This window comes from Pholis gunnellus (assembly GCF_910591455.1).
Source record: "Pholis gunnellus genome assembly, chromosome: 23".
Classification (NCBI taxonomy): domain Eukaryota; kingdom Metazoa; phylum Chordata; class Actinopteri; order Perciformes; family Pholidae; genus Pholis; species Pholis gunnellus.
The window spans coordinates 555001-575037 of record NC_136550.1 but is presented as its reverse complement, the minus strand read 5'-3'; the positions used below and the strand labels follow the sequence as shown (position 1 = coordinate 575037).

Below are 20037 nucleotides of genomic sequence, written 5' to 3'. Positions count from 1 at the left end.
TAGCGTCGCTAACGTCTGCGGCTAACATGAACATTTTCTACAAATTGACAAACTCATTGTAAATCTCTAAAAACAGTAAAGAAGCTAACGCTAAGCTAGCTCGTGGCTGCGCTGTTCCAGCTTCACTTCTTTGTAGCTTCATGCTAACGCTATGCTAACTAATTCTAAAACATGCAACCATGTTCAAATCTAACAGTGGAATATAATGAAACCAAGTTTAAACTGAGCTTTAAACGTCATTTAAAATGATTTTTTTGTAACCCAAATGATTCTTAATCAATAAATATCGATATCTCCAGTGTGGTGACGGTGTTTTCATTATCAGTGGATGAACGGAGGGAGTCAGGTGGTAGATTTGACAGTTTTTATTCAGTATATCGTCACACACTTTTAGAACAGGCTGGTTTAGTTAGGTCACACACACACATCCACACACACACACACACACACACACACTATTAATTTAGTATTACTAATAATTAGCGTCGTTATTATCGTAACATTAAGGGATTTTAAAGTCTCTTCTCGGCTTTCTTCCGCTCCTCCGACAGAAACCTCATGCAAACAGGAAGCACAGCGGAGAAGAGATGACGAGATAAAAACGCTCTTTAGACTAAAAATAGAAGGAGCACACGGACGTTTCTAGTAAATTAAATAGTTTTGTCAAACACCACGGCTGAAGCTGCTTCCAAATCTGCTCATGGGACGAGTGAAAGAGCCCAAAACGGTTAAATAAGAACAGTTAATGAGATATAAGAGTTGTCTAAAACCTCGACTGGGTTCACATGTCAATCCGGTAGTTTTCTCTCATCTCAAGGTTGAAGGTGGAGCACTTAGTCTCGCGTTGGGTTTCAGAGTTAAAAATGGGCATTTTACCCTCAAAGGAACCGGCTCCGGTTGGACCTGGTCTTCTGTTCCAGTCTGGGTCGGTTGGTAGTAGTATTCTAATCTAGGTCGGTTGGACCAGGTCTGTACCAGACTGGGTGTGTTAGACTGGGTCTATTCAAATCTAGGTAGTTTGGACTTGATTTGTTCAGTCTTTTGGGTTTAAGTTGATCAACTTTTTAGTTAAAACCAAATCTGACCGGTGAACGTGAACCCAGTCGGTGTGAAACTCTTCTACCAGAGACGACTAATTCTTTAAGGTTTTCGTCCACCGACGCGATTTTAAAAAAACAGCCCAACAAAATAAGAGATAAAGACGGCGTTTCCAAACATTAGGCCGGCCCTGACATCAGCCTCGTGTAGGGGGGGGGGGGGGGGGGGGGGGGCTGATCTCAGAGCTGCGAGCCTCTTTGGGAACCTGAGCTACGACGGGGACAGATTTGAGACAAACAGTCACTCTGGTTGAAAGTCCACACCAGCTCCATCTAACGCTAAGTAGTAACAGTTGTCAAGTAGAAATGGCACTCAGTAACCATGGAGATATATAACCTTATTAGTTCAGGTAAACAAAAAACAAAAAGAAAGAACACCATCAACCACAACATCAACGGCTCGGTATCACCCCTGAGCGTTCTCGAGGAAGTCCTTCAGAGTCTCTACGAACTCCTTCTGATCGGAGACGAATACCACGAGACGCCACTCGGAGAATCTGCTTGAAGTCCACGTCCGCTCAAAGGCAGATTCCTACATCTGTGAATTTAGCCACAAAAGGTTTTTGTTTTAAAAAACAAGAGACCGGATCATTTACCGTCCATCCACGTATGAATCCAATCTTGTGCGCGTTGTTGTTTTTTTCCAAACCGACGACCGAGACGTCAGGATTTAAACATCCAGCTGCCGCCATTGTAGACGGTTAACGGCAAGATTTGTCCCTCATGGGCATCCGTACGGGCGGTAAAGTCTTCGTCGTAGAGAAGCTCGGACCGGGTTATTGAAGACCGAGACCTTCGTCTCACCCGAAGCTACATCGGGAACACTTCCCTCTCACGTCTTTACTCTAAAACAAACGTTCTGACGAGTTCTGGTTCAATCCGGTGTCGGTCGGACGTTAACGGTCTGGTGTCTTTCTTTCCAACTCGCTCTAACGTCTAGTTCAGGAACAACGCGTTAACAACGCGTTAACAACGCGTTAACAACGCGTTAACAACGCGGCTTACAGAAAGAAAAACAAAACAAAGTGCACTTTGTGGGAGCGGGTTTAAGAAAAAGCTCCAACTGACGTCGATGCAATGTTAATTTTGGCAGCTTTTTAATGTTCATCATTACTTTTAGTCTTGTGTCAAATGTCCTTTTTCATCAGATTATACTTTATATTCAATCGAGGTATATTCAGTCATTTTGTCCTTTTAGTCGAAACAAAAGATTTTGAATATTTAAGAATTCAGCTTTGCAGGCAAAATAATTACGATCAATCGTTTGATCTAAAGTCTTAGTTGCAAAATTAACATTGCTTCTATTTTCGAAGCGTTTTGGTGGAATTAATTAAAAAAAACGTTTCATATAAAAGTACAACAAAATGTCTGTGTGTTAAACTTTGTCAGGACGTGGAGACGAGCTCTGAGTTTCGTTGTTTCAGCCTCTACAATCATCACTCTGCTGCTGTTGGCTGAAAAATGTCACATCTGCAAGTTGTTGACAAAGAAAACTTCTAATTTGTCCAGAAGGGTTTTTAGAGAGATGTTCATCCACCAAAGGTGCGTAAAAAAGCCAGTGTGTTATATTTTGAATTAAAACAACAGTTTTTTTACTCAACAATGACAAAACATTGCTTTTCTATCAACGCTTCTGATTAATAATATTGCTCTTCACTCATCTCAGACTCTAAGGTGATTGGAAAAAAACACTATAATTGACAAAATATACTCTACCTTTACGTTTGTCTCAGAATAAATCCTAAATGCATTTCAAGGCCCTAAAAAAGTTCGACTTGTTTGGTGAATTGTTGCAGGACGATGTGAACTTAATCCATTTTGAATTGAGGGTTCTGAACGACGTGTCTATGAACGCAGAGGGAATATTTCAGAGTTCAGACTGAGCGTCGTTGTGTCTGACCTCAAAATACGGAGAAAGAGACAAAGACGGGCAACGATGACGTGTTCCCGTCTGCTGTTTGGTGCTTTGTTGTCGCTCTAAAAGTAGCCATTGTTTATTCTTATTTATGCAAAAAGCTTTTTCTCTTCCCCGAAAAGGCTGACGCACAGAAAACCAAACCCTGAAACCTTCCGTGTGGGATCGAGTCCCTTCTTATAAAACTACCCACCGAACGTCTTCATCAGAACGTCCCCTCTAACGAGTGAATCAGTCTCGTCCCTTCTGTCAGTCAGACTGAATCATCCTCCCACATCAAGTCTCTTTGTCCCCGGCACGGTTCCAAAAACCTCCGTCATCACCCTCCAGACGAGCTAAATGTTCAACTATTTAAAGTTACGCTCCTCTACTTGGTGGTGGCAGACAAGACGCAAGAAAGAAAAACAATTTGTGTCAAAGCACCCGATGGTGACGGACGTTAACAGAAAGACTCCCATGATGACGTCATTGGACAACTCAACACTGTTTTATAATTGGACAAACAGGATTACATCCAATAAATTAGCGTTTAATTCCCTTTAAGCATCAATATTTTCTCTTTCTGGTACTTTATAAAGTGCAAAGTTGGATTTCAACTACGACTTTGACTGAGATGTGAAGCTCTAACTCCCACGTGACCTGAACGCCACATTAGCTTAGTGGACATCGAGCTGCGTCTGTATCTTGTCTTATCGGAAGTGAGGAGTGAAAAACTGTCTTATTCTGATTGGGAGCTAATCACGTCCACTAAGAAACTACGGCAGCTTGTTAGCTAGCTAGCCGTAGCCACCACAAAGTAGCCGGTGCAAGCTAGCATTTCAATGTTATCATTCAAATCTATCCCGTGGCTAAACTACAGCTTACAAGTCCTGCTTTAAAGTTTAACATACCTTGATTTCACAAATGATTTACTGATAACGGGTCAAGAAAAGTAGCAATGTGCTTGCGAAAGACGTCTAGCTGGTAAAGATGGATGTAAACAATGCAGGTTGAAAGAAGAACTAAAAATATTTGTATTATTCCAAGTTAGGGGACTTGCGATTAACAGATTTAAACAATAATGGTCAAAATTGAAGCTGAGTAGAGGCCCCTGGTTTTAGTTCCTAGAATGGGTCAACCTCCCGAAACACTGGATCCCACATGTCCCACAATGCACCTCAAATAAGACCTTTCCTGTCTGTCCTAACTCTCCCAAAGTGTTGACGGACATTCTGTAGTGCAGTATTTACCTCTCCATGCAGATACTTCCCAACCACATCTGAGTACCTCACAGCTGTAACGAGCTAACGCTCCCGTGTTGAATCTCTTCCTAACGTCCGACACTTTACGCCGCGTCTGACAAACGGATGCTGAAGATGCTACATTCAGTAACGTGACTCCACTATCTTCTCTGTTCAAAACCTCCCCCGGGTTAGAAAAAAAAACTCGGATCGACCCCCTATCGTTAACTTCCTGTTCGTCCCGTGTCTGGGATGACGAGTGGTTTTAATTCCGCCCCCCGGCTTCCGCCAGTCACACAGTCTCCATGACGATGACGACTTTGCCGCCGTCCTCGGGCGTCGGCGTCGACGTGGAGGTGGAGTTACACGGTCTGAGTCCTTCCCCCGTGGTGGTCTGACCTCTGGCGGGGCAGTCCACGCTGTCATGGAGATCAGTGTCTCCACCTCCTTTGTTATCCCCACCTCCTCCTCTCTTGCCATCCTCCTTCCTTTCCTCCTCTTCCTCCTCCTCTTCCTCCTCATCCTCCTGCTCCACCCGACACCGGCACACCTCGATGCCAGAGTCGCCGGTAAGGCGCCGGTGTCTGTACTGGCTCTCGTCGGCTCCCATGTCCTCATCCTCGTCGTCGTCATTGCCCTCCTCCGGTTCCTCCTCCCCGTCCTCCCAGCTGGGAGGTCCCGGTTCAAAGACGTCCACGCAAGGGGAGAAGAGAGTCTGTTTCGGAGGGGACTGGGTGGCTCGAGGCGAGGGGGAGAGGGAGGAAGCGTGGCCGGAGGAAGATCCACCTTTGTTGGGCTGGTGCAGAGCGGTGAGGGGGTCAAGGAGTAAAGCTGGGGCTGGAAGGGAAGGAGGTGAGGATGCAAGGGGAGACTGAGAACATTCAGACTCTATGGTTATGGATGGGCAGGAGGAAAGGGAAGAAGAGGATGCGGGTGTCATGAAAGTGAGCACTGGGGTAGGAGCAGACAGTGGACCTGATCTAGAACCAACGTTAGAGCACGATGCAGATCCAGAACCAGAACTTAAACCAGCCTGGACATTTGATGCTGATGGACTGATAAGGTCTGAGTCTGACCATTGAGACAGGACCACAGAAGGACCCGAACCAGCTGGTACTGCAGCTGGATCTAGACCAGATACAATAGCAGCAACAGACTCTGGCTGGTAGAGTAAGCCTGACATTGGGCTTGGAGGAACCAGCGCTACATCTGACCCAGGTAACAGTTCTGGAAACTGGCCATGGGCTAATGTAGGCGCATTCGTAGCAAGGGTAAGGTCTGAATGTGCAGGGTTTAGAATGTGGTTTGTTTCACAGTCGGATACGATGGTGATTTTAGGTTGTAGGTTTGGCACTAGGATAAGGTTGGACGGTACTGGGTCTGGAACTTGGGTAAGGTTTATAAGTATTGGGTCCATAAGAGAGCTAGAATTTGTGGGTACTGGTTCTGGAGCTTGGGTAACGTTTTTAGGTACTAGGGCTGGAATTTGGGTAATGCTTGATGGTACTGGTTCTGAAACTTGGATAAGGTTTGAAAGTACTGGTTCTGGAACGTGGGTAACGTTAGTAGGTACTGGGGCTGGAGCTTGGGTAAGGTTTAAAGGTGCCGGAATTGGCACAAGACTAGGATTTGGGTCTGGGATTGAGCATGTTATCAAGGCCAAAGTCCTTCCAGCATCTGGGGTTGGAACTGAGTTTGGACTACTTGGAACATTGGCTGTATCAAACGTTCTTGTTAGATCGAGGGTTTTGAGGGTTTGGGTGGCTGTAGGGCTGTCAGAAGTGCTAGCTGTTGGGGTGGAGGGGGCGGACATTAAGGTGATTTTTGGGGCAGGGGTAGTTTCGGGGCCCTCGGCTGTACCCTCAATGTTTATTGTTTGGATTGAGGGGAGTAATAAGTCAACAACACTTGGACTACGGACAGTAACTGGGCTACCGGTGCTGACTATTGGGGTGCACGGTGTTAGGTCGAGCTGTTGCTTTATGGGAGATGTAGTTACAACGGGAAGAGCCACCTCTGAATCAGGAGACAGCAGTGGCTGCGGGGAGGCCGACCCGGTAACAACCGCAACAGTAACGGCCCGGTGGGGAACCAATGAGTCCGTGGCGTCGGTTTCCTGTGCTTCGGCGGCATCTTCATCGCCGATGTCGATGGCCACCGCGGCGACCAACCTCTCAGAGACCAACCGGGTCTCGTTCACCTCCAGACAGGTCGCCGCGGCCGTGATGGTCTCCATGGTGATGTCAAAAGCGAGGGGTGCGGCCTCGCTGGGCGTGGTGGCGTGGCTCGTGTCGGTCTCGTACGTGACGGGGGCCGATAGGGAGGAGCTACACGGAGAGGAGGGGCAGCAGGAGTCACAGGAACAACTGGAGCTACAGGAGAGACGCATTTAAGGAATTACAGTTGTTTTGGGTAAAATAGTCGTAGCAGAAGTAGTAATAGTGGCAACACCAGTAGTCTCAGTATCACTGCCAGCAGTCAAATGAATAGTATTAGCAGAAGTAGAAGCAGTAGTAGTGGTAGCCTCAGTAGTGCCTTCATTAGCATTGATACCAGCAGTCCCAGTAGCAGCGGCGGCGGCGCTGTTACCTGTTGTCGGAGCTGAGGGACGAGGGACCGTCGCTGAGCGGCCGGTGCAGCAGCGGGTCGTGATGCTGCGTGAGCAGGTGGGGGTCGGCGGTGCGGGGGGGCTGCGGGTAACGCGGGGTGGTGAACACGGAGCTGTACGGCGGGGGAGGGGTGGAGGGTTGAGCCGCCACCTCCTCGTAGGACGGCAGCTTCAGAGACGCCAGGAAACCTAAAAAGACAGCAGAGGGGGGAGCGAAGGAGTTTGGATGATACTTTGAAACCTGCAATTGTTCTTTTTGGCCACTTGGGGGCAGTGGAAACAAGTGGAACACAACATTGACATAACGTTTAATTGCTATTGTTAATACTTGATTCATTAGCCCTCTGAACCCTTAAAACCCGCCGGCGGGAACGAAAAGCATGTTTTCTTTAAACCATCGCCAAAACTACACCATGTATTGTAGCCAGAAGCTGTAAAACCCGTCGTTATCGGCCGACTTAGAACACATCGTGTGTGACAAATGCTTCAGGCAGAAAAAGCAGCCAAAACGAAGCCTAAATTGGTGATACCTCATCAAAAACATTTTTATTCTACATGTTCTCATTTAAAATCTTGCCACAAATAAACCGTTTACTTTAAACAGATTCTGTAAAAAACATTAAATTTGAAAGAGACAGACAGACAGACAGACAGACAGACAGACAGACAGACAGGTCTTACTGAGGTCCAGCATGGAGGACGGGTATGAATTGGCTCCATGATAAGCCAGCAGGCTGATCTCTCTCTGCCTCTGCTGCTGCTGAACCCTCAGTTTGGCTCGACGGTGTCGGTACGCACAGCAGCAGCTGAAGAGGATGAGGACGGTCCAGAGCAGCCAGAACCCTGAACACACCATCGCATCAGTACAGAGACCAGACTATGTGTATAAATATACAAACCATGTGGTGAAAACAATAACAACGCCGATGTATTTACACCTAGATGACGTTATTTTGAGTGTCGATGGAGCTGCTACATTGTTAGCATAGCCTAGCACTGATCAAACCAGACTCCATTTAGAAAACAAGCATTTTAAAAGTTATTTACTTGTCGTCTTGCGGAGAGAACTAACAAAACATGAATTCAGACTTTTTACTAATCGGCATCATTATGTAGTTATTTCAGCATAATTTTGATCTGTTTATTGTAATAAAATCACAGCATAATGTTTGTTTAGGGTTCATACAGCTGTAGTAAACCAGCTAGAGCTCTTCTTGCAAACCACACATTGGCTGGTTTACTACACCAGTATGCACCAAAAGAAACCACAGATTGCTGTGATTTAATCGCCTTAAACAGATAAAAACGATGCCGAAATAACAACATAATTCTGCCGATTTAGTAAAAAGTCTAAATTCACGCTTCGTCCGGTCTGTCCTCAAAACGACAAACAAACAACTTTTAAAATGCTCGTTTTCTGAATGGAGTCTGGATCGATCCATGCTAGGCTATATGCTAACGTTGCAGCTTGTAGTACAGGGCAACCAACTTACACCAGAGTTCGTAGTAGTAGGTGCAACAGCCGGTCTCTCCGCAGCAGTGTCCCGTCTCACACAGGTAGCCTCCGTTAGCATTGGCCCCGGGGCAGTACCGCGGTCTCCCCAGCAGGGGCAGGCTGCCACCGGAGTGGTACTCCATCGCGCCCCCGCTCTGATCCGCAAAAACTAGCCCCGCGCCACCGCTCTCCACTAGCGGCTAACTAGCTGTTAGCTAGCAAAACACGAACAAAAAAAAAACCTCAGATCGAAGCGCAGCTACATTTTCCTTTTAGGTCATTTATTCTCCAAAATAAATTTATATTTTCTGAAGAGTGTGAAGTGGAATTGCTGTGCTAGCTGTTAGCCGCTAACGGCCAGGAGCTTCAAAATGAAGCTGATCTAGCAGGTGGAATACTTCTGATTTCTCAGTGAAGCAGCAGCTAAATCGGCAGTTTCAATGTTACTGCAACCAAATACTACGAGTACTGCAGCTGTAGTAGTACAGTGGGGTGGGGGCGGAGCCAGACAGGGTGACGGCCAATAGGAGGTCCTGAACTGGAGAGAGAGAGAGAGAAGACAATAGTTTATTGATAGACAGGACGTCACACAGGCCTGTTTGATATTCATCAGTGAAGCAGCTCAAACCACAAAACCACACAATGATGCCTCTTCATACACACACACACACATGTTTGTATTGCTGTACTTCTGAGGACCGTCAGTCCCATAATGCATTGCCAGGCCCCTCACCTCAGAGAAGAGGGTCACATCCCTCTTTGTTTATTTTGTCAACTAGCAACTGTCTTTAAAACACAACAGGTAGAGAACAGAGTACCTGAGCAGGTAGAGAACAGAGTACCTGAGCAGGTAGAGAACAGAGTACCTGAGCAGGTAGAGAACAGAGTACCTCAACAGGTAGTGAACAGAGTACCTGAGCAGGTAGTGTACAGAGTACCTCAACAGGTAGTGAACAGAGTACCTGAACAGGTAGTGAACAGAGTACCTGAGCAGGTAGTGTACAGAGTACCTCAACAGGTAGTGAACAGAGTACCTGAGCAGGTAGTGTACAGAGTACCTCAACAGGTAGTGAACAGAGTACCTGAACAGGTAGTGAACAGAGTACCTGAGCAGGTAGAGAACAGAGTACCTGAGTAGGTAGTAAATAGAGTACCTGATTAAAAGAGCTTCTGCACACACACATTTAAATATAAACCAATAATACTTAAATATGCTGTTTTGTAAAACAGGCCTACTTGTTCCCAGTTTATTATTTTAAGCCCTGTATGATATTACTATAATATTACAATAATATTATATTACTATAATGTCTGTGTAGTCTAGTAACTCATTCGCTGAAGATACTGCAGTAATTTCTCATATTACTTTAAATAAATAAACTCAGTGATGTTTATGTGATATTACATTAGTATAATATGAAGTATCTCCAGATTTACTCATTAATCTGACAAACAGACGTCACGTCAGCACCACGGAGAGTGAAAAACAATAAAACAACATTTAAAGTCACAATGACGGAAATAAAATGAAACTAATGAAATCAAATATACTTCAATAACTCATAAATATCACACTGAACGCTCTGAGTTTGGCCCTCGTAGTGAAAATATTACTTATAAAAATATGTTATGACACCAGAACTATTTCTGACGGAGTTATTAAATCAGATTTTAACAGTTTAACAGCTTAAAATCTGCCCCATTCAATAAAAAACAACATAAATCATCATCCTACCACTAATGAAAGCATTAAATTCACATGTTTAACACAATAAAAGCACAAAAGATTCATACGTGCATCAAATAACAAAAAATAAGATATTAAATAAATACGAATATTAAATACAGCTCATGCCAATCAAATCAATAAATATCACTGAGTGGACACAACAAAGATTACATTATTATAGAGTTTTCACAATATAAAAACAAATAAAAACACAACTTAATGAAAAGTAGACAAACTGATTTCAAAACAAATCAAATATTGTATAAATATTCAATCTTTAATATCAAACTAAATGTATTCATGAATTAGACTTTAAATATATATTTATTCTCACAATATTTAAAAAAATGATTGACAAGACTAAAATAAAGGTCAGGGGCCCTTTAAGGCACGAGGCCACCAGATTAAAGAATTAAATATATTAATTAAAAATAAATATTCTCTGCCTCAAAAACAAAACAAAAAGCAGAACAATCTGTAAAAAACACGAGAATTAAAAATTTTATTTACAGTAAAAATAAAGTAAAAATAGAAATGTGACCCCCCCCCCACACACACACACACACACACACACACACACACTATAATACAATAATACATAAAGGCCACGAGTGTAAATATCACAACAACATCCGTTCACTCTCAGTACTCAACCTGTGTATTTATATATATATGACTGTGTGTGTGTGTGTGTGTGTGTGTGTGTGTGTGTGTGTGTGTGTGTGTGTGTGTGTGTGTGTGTGTCTGTGTGTGTGTAGTAATCCCCCCCCCCCCCCCCTACCTACCTAACACCCCCGTACCGCTCCGTCCTCCTCGGGTCAGTCTGCGGGCCTCTCCTCACCCTTCGTCGGTGTGTCGGTCGTTGAGTGTGTCGGTGTGTCTCCGCTCGGTACCGCCGGGGCCTCCTGTCTGTCTCTCTCTCTCCTGTCTCTCTCTCTCTCTCTCTCTGTCTCGCGCTCCCTCCTCGGTGCGACCCTCCGCGAGCCCCGCCGCCATCAGCGCCAGCGGCACGTCAAGCCCGCGCGCCGCGAGACGACGCGCTTCCGCCCCTTCGCCTTGTGTGGATTTCAGAATAAAAGCCGCTGAAAGATGCCAGTTGTTCATTTTCCTGCATGTATATATAGAGCAGTCCTCATAAACATATCATATTACAGACTATAAATACACGGAGAAATGACCTGATCCTGTGCTACACATTGAGCTGTAGTACTCTCTGTTCATGTACAAAATACAACAACATACATTAGTGGATTTACTGTTACAGTAGTTTTACAAGGTGTAGAACTTTAACTGTAACGTAATGTTTTAACTGTGTGGTATTAGTACTTTTACTTCAACAGAGTACTTTTACTGTACAGTATTAGTACTTTTACTGTCACTTAGTATTTGTACCCTGTGGTATTTATACTTTTACTGTACAAAAGTATTTTTACTTTGTGATATTAGCATTTTAATAGTGTGGTATTAGTACTTGTACTGTAACAGAGTATTTCTACAGTGTGGTAATAGTACTTTTACTGTAACAGAGTATTTCTACAGTGTGATATTAGTACTTTTACTGTAACAGAGTATTTCTACAGTGTGGTAATAGTACTTTTACTGTAACGGAGTATTTCTACAGTGTGGTAATAGTAGGTACTGTTATCGTAACAGAGTATTTCTACAGTGTGATATTAGTACTTTTACTGTAGTATATTATCAAAAAAAACATTCCTCCCTCACTCTATTTTCATATCTGCTCTAGTAAACTTTTACTTTGTAAAGAAGAAGAGAACTGTATTCATACCGGAAGTTCCGCGTGTTTCCGTTAAATCTAGCTCGACAGTTCCGCCATTAACGGCCACCAGCCGGTAACAGCGAGTCTCCCGCAGAGAAGAGACTCAAACTAAACATCTGGTCTCTATTTATATTATAACGACGTGTTTCTGCTCCACTGTGACACTAATAACACCTATTTATATTTAAATATGTTATAATATATAAACATTAAATATAAATCATGATTAGATCGATGAGAGGAAGAATCCACACCAAGTAAACAACGTTCATATTGACGTAGTATTGATAATAAATCGTAGTATTGATAATAAATCGTAGTATTGATGATGAAGGATTATGGATTCTCATGGCGGACGCACTGGCCTCTGATTGGCTCAAAGGGACGGGCTGCGGGCCAATCAGAGAGTGCGCTGCGTGAGGCTGCCTCTCCTAGCAACAAGAGGGAGCTGCTGGAGATCAGAGCTGTTGTTGTTCCTCCAGGGGAAGGATGCTTCCTTGGTAGGACGCATCCATCCAAGGAAGCATCCTAAAGAGGCTGAGACTCCTTCCTAGTCCTCAGAGAGGACACTAAGAACCTTCTTTAGCTCCTGTTTGTCTCTCAGCTCAAGAGCCTCCATGAGTTACGTAATTTAGGGGGATTAGTCGCCATTTTTAAAATTCTGTTAGCTGCATAAACAACAAACAAGACAATGAAAGAAAACACAACAAATGGAGCTTAAGTCAACTCATTGATGACATCACACCTACTGAGCCAGAGAACGAGAGAGCTAACCCAGTAGCACAAAGGCTAACCCAGTAACGTTAGCACAAAAGCTAACCCAAAAGCAAAAAGGCTAACCCAGTAGCACAAAGCTAAACGTTAGCACAAAGGCTAGCCCAGTAGCAGTAACAGGTACTTTCATGACTATTGTGTTTATTTAATTGTGGCATGAAACCCAGTTGTTTACTTTGTTTCTTTTTATTTTGTTGTTCTTACTGTTGTTTACTGTCATGATCACTCAGCGGTTTGCGTCGCCCAGCGGGAGTCTGGGATATGAACAGAGGAGTCGCCCCCTGCTGGCCAACAGAAAGAATGCAGGTTGATAAGTGGTGACATCACAGCAGCTGACCAATGAGATGAGAGCAGCTCATCAGTGATGAGTCAGAACTCTTCCTCTTCATCAGGCTCGTGTGGAGTTCAGCAGCAGGTCGATGGCGCCCTCTGGTGGTGGAAACAAACACTTCATGATTATAAATAAAGTCTGGTTCATTGAGACAAACTCACCTGACGGAGCGTTTAAGTGTCTCATCCGCCAGATGAAAGTTCAGGTTACATTCAGGTTATCCTCATTAAATATGATTATTTATTCATCATAGTTATTCATTGTTTGTTGGTTAAATTCAAGGTGTATCATCTCGTTTTACTTTACTGATTATACCTAATTATTTAATTTAATTTTATTTTATTTTATTTTATTTTATTTTATTCTGTCTTGATTTGCTTTGATTCTTCCTCCTTTTGATGAAGTGTGTGTCGTATATATGGAGAACTTAAAATGAAATACTACTAAAATATATATTAATACATTCTCAGCTTCACACTGCATCACTTCTACGAACACCATAACAATAATTCACAGAAATAGTTTTATGTTCTTCTGGTATCGTTACTAAGCGACACAACATGTGAGCATTGTTAGCATTGTTAGCATGTTGAGAGTCTTCGTGTTATCATGACATGTTAACACACACACAAACACACATTCACACATACGCACACACATACACACATACGCACACACAGACACACACAGAAGTTTAATTCTTAATAAGCCTATCAAAGTGTGTGTGTGTGTGTGTGTGTGTGCGTGTCTGTGTGTATGTGTGTGTGTGTTTGTGTGTGTGTGTGTGTGTGTGTGTGTGTCTGCTGACTCAGGAGGATCAGATTAATCCTCCCTCCTCACTTTTCTTCACCTCCTCCCTCTCAGTAAAATCTGTCCTCCCTTCTCACGTTTACTCCTCCCTCACTTTCACGTCTCACTACCTCCAGTACTCCGATCCTTTACTACTGGAAAAGTACTAATACCACACTGTAAAAATACTGTGTTTTAGAAAAACTACTGATATTACGCAGTAAAAATACTCTGTTACAGTATAAATACTAATACCATACTGTAACGACGACGAGACACAAAGCAACTACAAAGAGACACAAAACAACTACAAAGAGACACAAAACAACTACAAAGAGACACAAAACTACTACAAAGAGACACAAAACAACTACAAAGAGACACAAAACTACTACAGAGACACAAAACTACTACAAAGAGACACAAAACAACTACAAAGAGACACAAAACTACTAGAAAGAGACACAAAACTACTACAAAGAGACACAAAACAACTACAAAGAGACACAAAACAACTACAAAGAGACACAAAACTACTACAGAGACACAAAACAACTACAAAGAGACACAAAACTACTAGAAAGAGACACAAAACGACTACAAAGAGACACAAAACTACTACAAAGAGACACAAAACAACTACAAAGAGACACAAAACTACTAGAAAGAGACACAAAACTACTACAACGAGACACAAAACAACTACAAAGAGACACAAAACTACTAGAAAGAGACACAAAACAACTACAAAGAGACACAAAACTACTACAAAGAGACACAAAACAACTACAAAGAGACACAAAACTACTAGAAAGAGACACAAAACTACTACAAAGAGACACAAAACAACTACAAAGAGACACAAAACTACTAGAAAGAGACACAAAACAACTACAAAGAGACACAAAACTACTACAAAGAGACACAAAACTACTAGAAAGAGACACAAAGCAACTACAAAGAGACACAAAACTACTACAAAGAGACACAAAACAACTACAAAGAGACACAGAACTACTACAAAGAGACACAAAACTACTAGAAAGAGACACAAAGCAACTACAAAGAGACACAAAGCAACTACAAAGAGACACAAAACTACTACAAAGAGACACAAAACTACTACAAAGAGACACAAAACTACTACAAAGAGACTCAAAGTCTGAATGAACACCGAGGTCAAAAACAAGAAAAACGTTTATTCTTCAGACCGAACATGTTCTGTTGACACCTGAACAGAATAATGAGCTCATAATAACAAACACAGAAGTAGTTTTATTATCTGAAACCTTCTCCTGCTCATCACTGTCAAAGGTTCCAGCTGAGGGTGGATCCATGACAGCATCATCTCCTCTAATCTCTTTATCCTCATCAGGTCGACTCTGCTGCTCCAAACACTCCGTCGCTCCTCACATCCCTCCTTTTTATCCTCCTTTCTGTCCAAACTTCAGCGGATTTAACGAGGTCGGCCTTGTGTTGTGGTGGTGGGAGGGGGGGGTACTCCTCTGTTTCCATGGCGATGAGTTTGATTGGCGGTTGGTGGATCTAGGCCACGAAAACCCAGAGCGACAGATTATCAGCTGTTGGGTGAGTAAGGAGATTATATACACATACATTCAGAATAATCATACAAGACTCTATGTGATGCTTTTATTTTGTAGTAGTAGATGTTTAGTTTAGTAGAACAAAGACGCTGATCAGAGGTTCAACTGAAAGACAAAGTCTCTGAGCAACAGCTGAGTGAGAAGAGAAGCAACTGGAAGCTTTGCATCAAGATGTGTGCAGATTTAAATAAGAACCGGTTTATAGTTTAATATCATATTAAATCTTTTATCGTGTTTCAGTGAATCACATATCGATTTAATTTAGTCTACATTGATAATAACGAGCACACACCAACTCAAGTTTCACTTTGAGTTTAGTTTAGTTAAGTTAAGTTAAGTTAAGTTAAGTTAGGTTAAGTTAAGTTAAGTTAAGTTAAGTTTAGTTAAGTTCAGTTCAGTTAAGTTAGTTTTAGTTTAGTTTTAGTTTTACATTTCTCAAATATTTAATTCTCACAAAATACAAAAAAACAGGCTTTACCTTGTAGTTATTTAATATAGACTATATATTTATTGAAATACCAGGAAACATACATCGTTATATATATGTATATATATATGTTTCACAATAAAAGCAGCCTAGAACAATAGAATTGACCAATCACAGTTTAAATCTCTTCAATCAATATTTACAGTTCGATAGTCAAACTGATTCTACATCCAGATCAACAGGTTCATCGTCTGTCTTCTATTCTCTCTGAACAGGAAGTCAGAGGACAGATCACCTTCATGGCCAAAGTGGCTCCATCAGTCCCGACCCCGATCTCCAGGTTGACTCCGCCCACCGTCGTTCGACAGGACATGGAGGAGGAGCCAGGTGACAGGTGAGTGGTTACAGTGACTAATAATGAGTGTTGTTCTGGACCCAAGAAGAAGTTCTATGGGTCCTTAGAGAGGTTCTTTAAGGTTTGATGGGTTGTGAGGCGGTACTATAGATTTTAGAGGTCCTAAAGGATCTAAGGCTCCTTATGAAAGGAATATGGGTCCTTGAAGATGTTCTATGGACCCATAAACCTTTTTAACCTTTCAAGAATCCAGGGGACCTTTAAGAAGTTCTATGGGTCCTTGAAGATGTTATTAATGAGGTTTCAGGGTTCCTTGAGGAGGTTTAACCGAACTGTGAGACAGTTTTGGGATTATGGGGGTCCTGATGGAAGTAATATGGGTCCTTGAAGAGGTTGTTCTAAGGATCCTTTAAAAGGTTTCATGAGGTGATGTGTCCTTGAAGAGATTTAAGGAGATTATGAGGTGGTCCTGAGGAATTTAAGAGTCCTTTAAAATATTGAGGCCTTCGATTAGAAAGTGTTGAAGGGGACCTTGAGGAGGTTTGAGGGGTCCTTGAGGAGGTTGTGTTGTCCTTCATAAAGTTCTAGTGGTCCTCATTGAGACATTCCCAGGCTGGTAGTTTGAACATTGAGTGAGTTGTAGTCAACAGTGAAACTAGTCCTGTCGTCTGATTCTCTGTTTCAGAGCAAATCAAAGAGCCGGACCTGGAGTTCTGTTCAACGTCAACAACAGCAACAACAATGAAGAAGAGTAAGGGTCTCTTTGTACAAAACAATGCAGAACATACAAACAGTTTGTGTGATGCGTTTCCTGTTGTCCTCCAGGGAGGAGAAGAAGAAAAAGAAGAAAGAGAGAAAAGAGAGAAAAGAGAGAAAAGAGAAAAAGGAGTAAGTCAAAAACACAGAAAAGTCATTTCTTTGTGCTCGCTGTAATGTTCTGTTCCCGTGAGTTGAACCTCCTTTGCTTTCATGTGCTCGCTCCTCTTAGGAAGGAGAAGCAGGAGAAAAAGGAGAGGAAGGAGAAAAAACTGAAGGAGAAAGAAGAGAAGGAGAAGGAGAAGAAGGCCAAAGAGGATGCGTGAGTTTGGTTAATTAGGATCCACTGATTCAGAAACAGATGTCAGAGGCTTTGTTTTGTTTTACTGGAGACAAACCAGAGCCGATCCTTCATCATAGTCTAAAACAATACTTATAATTCATTATTGTGTCCAGTCCTCAGGAGATCGCAGTGATTGATCCGGCAGGTAACACCTACTACCGCTGGCTGGCTGTTATCACCGTCCCCGTCATGTACAACTGGACCCTGATCATAGCCAGGTAACACACACCTTTGAGTATGTTCGGTTTCTGAGCCTAAACCGAAACCTGAGTCTAAACTTAACCCTAGTTTTATTAAAGAAATTATGGAAATACAGTCAAAGCTGTGGAGTCCAGAGGTAGGCGCCCCCAATGTCAGTAGTAGCTGCGTGGCTGTATAAAGTGTGTTCATGTGTGTTTCAGGGCGTGTTTCGAGGAGCTACAGACGGACTATTTGGTACTATGGTTCCTTGTGGACCTTGTATGCGACCTCACTTACATCGCAGACATGATCTTCAGAACAAGGACCGGTCCGAACACACACAAACAGATTGTTCGATCTACACACTTAATTAGTGTATGTAATGTGACATGCATCCAAATGTACCGCAGGTAAAAACACGTTTGTTTCTGTGTGCGTAGGTTACCTGGAACAAGGTCTGCTGGTGAAGGACGAGCAGAAGTTGCGTGAGCGCTACGTGAACAGCGTCCAGTTCAAAATGGACCTGGTCTCCATGATTCCCACCGACGTGCTGTACCTCATTCTTGGCATCAAATACCCCGAAATCCGCCTCAACAAGCTGTTCAGGTTCAACAGGTACACCCAAAAAAAACGTGGAGTAAAAGCACATCAACGTGTACCGGAAGTCAAGCAATCTGTTTCTTTGTTTCAGGATGCTGGAGTTCTTCCAGAGGACGGAGACCAGGACTAACTACCCCAACGCTCTCCGTATCTTCAACCTTGTCATGTACATCGTCATCATCATCCACTGGAACGCCTGCCTCTACTACTCCTTCTCCAAGGCTATCGGTGGGGTTGCTGGTTTGAATCCTGACTCTGGTTGTTTTGTCAGCGGTTGCTGTATAAAAGCCTCTGAAACCTCCGTCTCGTCCCGTCCCTCCAGGTTTCGGTGCTGACAGGTTTGTGTATCCCGACCCGGCAGATCCAGAGTTCGGTCGTCTGGTGAGGAAGTACGCCTACAGTATGTACTGGTCCACACTGACTCTCACAACCATTGGAGAGACTCCGCCCCCGGTGGAGAACTCAGAGTACTTCTTCGTTGTCACTGACTTCCTGGTGAGTGTGGCATAAGGGGGTCGGGGGTTTAACAGGTTTGGGTACTTAAAATGTCAGTGATCTTTCAGGTTTAGTGATCTATAAGGTGTGGGTCCCCCTAAAATCAGTGGTCTGCTAAGTTTGGGTCCCCAAAATGTCAGTGGTCTACCAGGTTTGGGTCTCACCAATGTCAATAGTCTACTAGGTTTGGGTCCCTACAATGTCAGTAGTGTACCAGGTTTACGTCCCCCCAACATCATCAGTGGTATACCAGGTTTGGTTACCCCAGTGTCAGTGGTCTACCAGGTCTTTTGTCCCCATAGTGTCAGTACCCGTTTTGGAGAGACCCTGTCCCCTGTAGAGAACTCTGAGTACGTCTTCTCTGTCCCCTCTAGCTTCCTGTCTTCTCTTCTCTTCTCCTCCAGGTCGGTGTGCTGATCTTTGCCACCATTGTCGGTAACGTCGGTTCGATGATCACCAACATGAACGCTGCCAGAGCCAACTTCCAGGCTCGCATCGACGCCATCAAACAGTACATGACCTTCCGAAAGGTCAGTTCTTGTTTGTTGGACTTAGTTCAGTGGCTTATAGCGGTTTGTGTATTCGTGTATAAATATATATATTTATAGGTAACGAAGGACCTGGAGAAGCGAGTGATCAAGTGGTTCGACTTCCTGTGGACCAATAAGAAAGCAGTGGATGAGAGGGAGGTGTTGAAGTACCTGCCGGACAAACTGAGAGCCGAGATCGCCATCAACGTCCACCTGGACACCCTGAAGAAGGTCTGCAGCCCCCTTTCAGCAGAACTCTGATTTAAAAACAAACAAACAACCAGGTTCCTTTGTTCTGTGTCGTCCTGCAGGTTCGTATCTTTGCGGACTGCGAGGCCGGTCTGCTGGTAGAGCTGGTGCTGAAGCTGCAGCCTCAGGTCTACAGTCCGGGAGACTACATCTGTAAGAAGGGCGACATCGGCAGAGAGATGTACATCATCAAGGAGGGGAAACTGGCCGTCGTTGCCGACGACGGGATCAAACAGTTCGTCGTCCTGAGTGACGGGAGCTACTTTGGTGAGATCAGCATCCTGGCGATTAAAGGTAAGATGAGATCAATCAGTGGTTAAAGGGACTATTAGGAACTTTTATCTGGTCCTGAACCAGTGTCAGTTTAGTCCTGATCCTCTATGACCTCCATCAGTAAACAGACCATCAGAGAGAAGATGGTCTGTTTCTATAGAGTTATTCTTAAAGCTCGTCATCGGAGCCACCGGGTCGGATTCTGGTGAAACCAGATCAAATCTTGCAGGTTCATCAGAAACTCCTTCAGCTCAGACTCCAGCAGAGACCGGTCCACCGTGGACAGACCCAGATCCTCCAGCAGAGACCATTATACTACGTTGAGTGTTTTTATTCCCTGACCGTCCGTCCCGTTCTCCAACAGGCAGCAGGGCAGGAAACAGGAGGACAGCCAACATCAGGAGCATCGGTTACTCCGACCTCTTCTGCCTCTCCAAAGACGACCTGATGGAGGCGCTGACGGAGTACCCCGACGCTAAAGCTCTGCTGG

At 43.6% G+C, this 20037-nt stretch overlaps 2 protein-coding genes across 2 annotated transcripts in view; one reads left to right on the top strand and one right to left on the bottom strand.

Annotated features, from left to right (window-relative positions):
• Positions 1-363: 363 nt before the first annotated feature.
• LOC306714782 (uncharacterized protein) lies at positions 364-11051 on the bottom strand. The gene is made up of 5 exons (XM_079184913.1): positions 10850-11051; positions 8334-8873; positions 7522-7683; positions 6822-7029; positions 364-6604 (listed from the first exon to the last, which is right to left on the bottom strand). The coding sequence occupies exons 2-5, from the start codon at positions 8476-8478 to the stop codon at positions 4525-4527; spliced, it is 2595 nt and encodes an 864-aa protein (XP_079041039.1). The 5' UTR covers positions 8479-8873; positions 10850-11051; the 3' UTR covers positions 364-4524.
• A 5014-nt stretch (positions 11052-16065) lies between these two features.
• The window catches only part of cnga1b (cyclic nucleotide gated channel subunit alpha 1b), a gene marked incomplete at both ends in the record, with an annotated part of 4319 nt that continues 347 nt past the window's right edge, over positions 16066-20037 (top strand). Inside the window, 13 exons of the mRNA XM_079184922.1 lie at positions 16066-16160; positions 16807-16872; positions 16947-17009; positions 17110-17199; positions 17334-17438; positions 17622-17728; positions 17841-18015; positions 18092-18228; positions 18323-18495; positions 18900-19025; positions 19104-19256; positions 19337-19568; positions 19912-20037. The exon at positions 19912-20037 is cut by the window's right edge and continues 50 nt beyond it. Coding sequence (XP_079041048.1) covers positions 16066-16160; positions 16807-16872; positions 16947-17009; positions 17110-17199; positions 17334-17438; positions 17622-17728; positions 17841-18015; positions 18092-18228; positions 18323-18495; positions 18900-19025; positions 19104-19256; positions 19337-19568; positions 19912-20037 — 1648 coding nt within the window. The remainder of the gene's footprint in view (positions 16161-16806; positions 16873-16946; positions 17010-17109; positions 17200-17333; positions 17439-17621; positions 17729-17840; positions 18016-18091; positions 18229-18322; positions 18496-18899; positions 19026-19103; positions 19257-19336; positions 19569-19911) is intronic.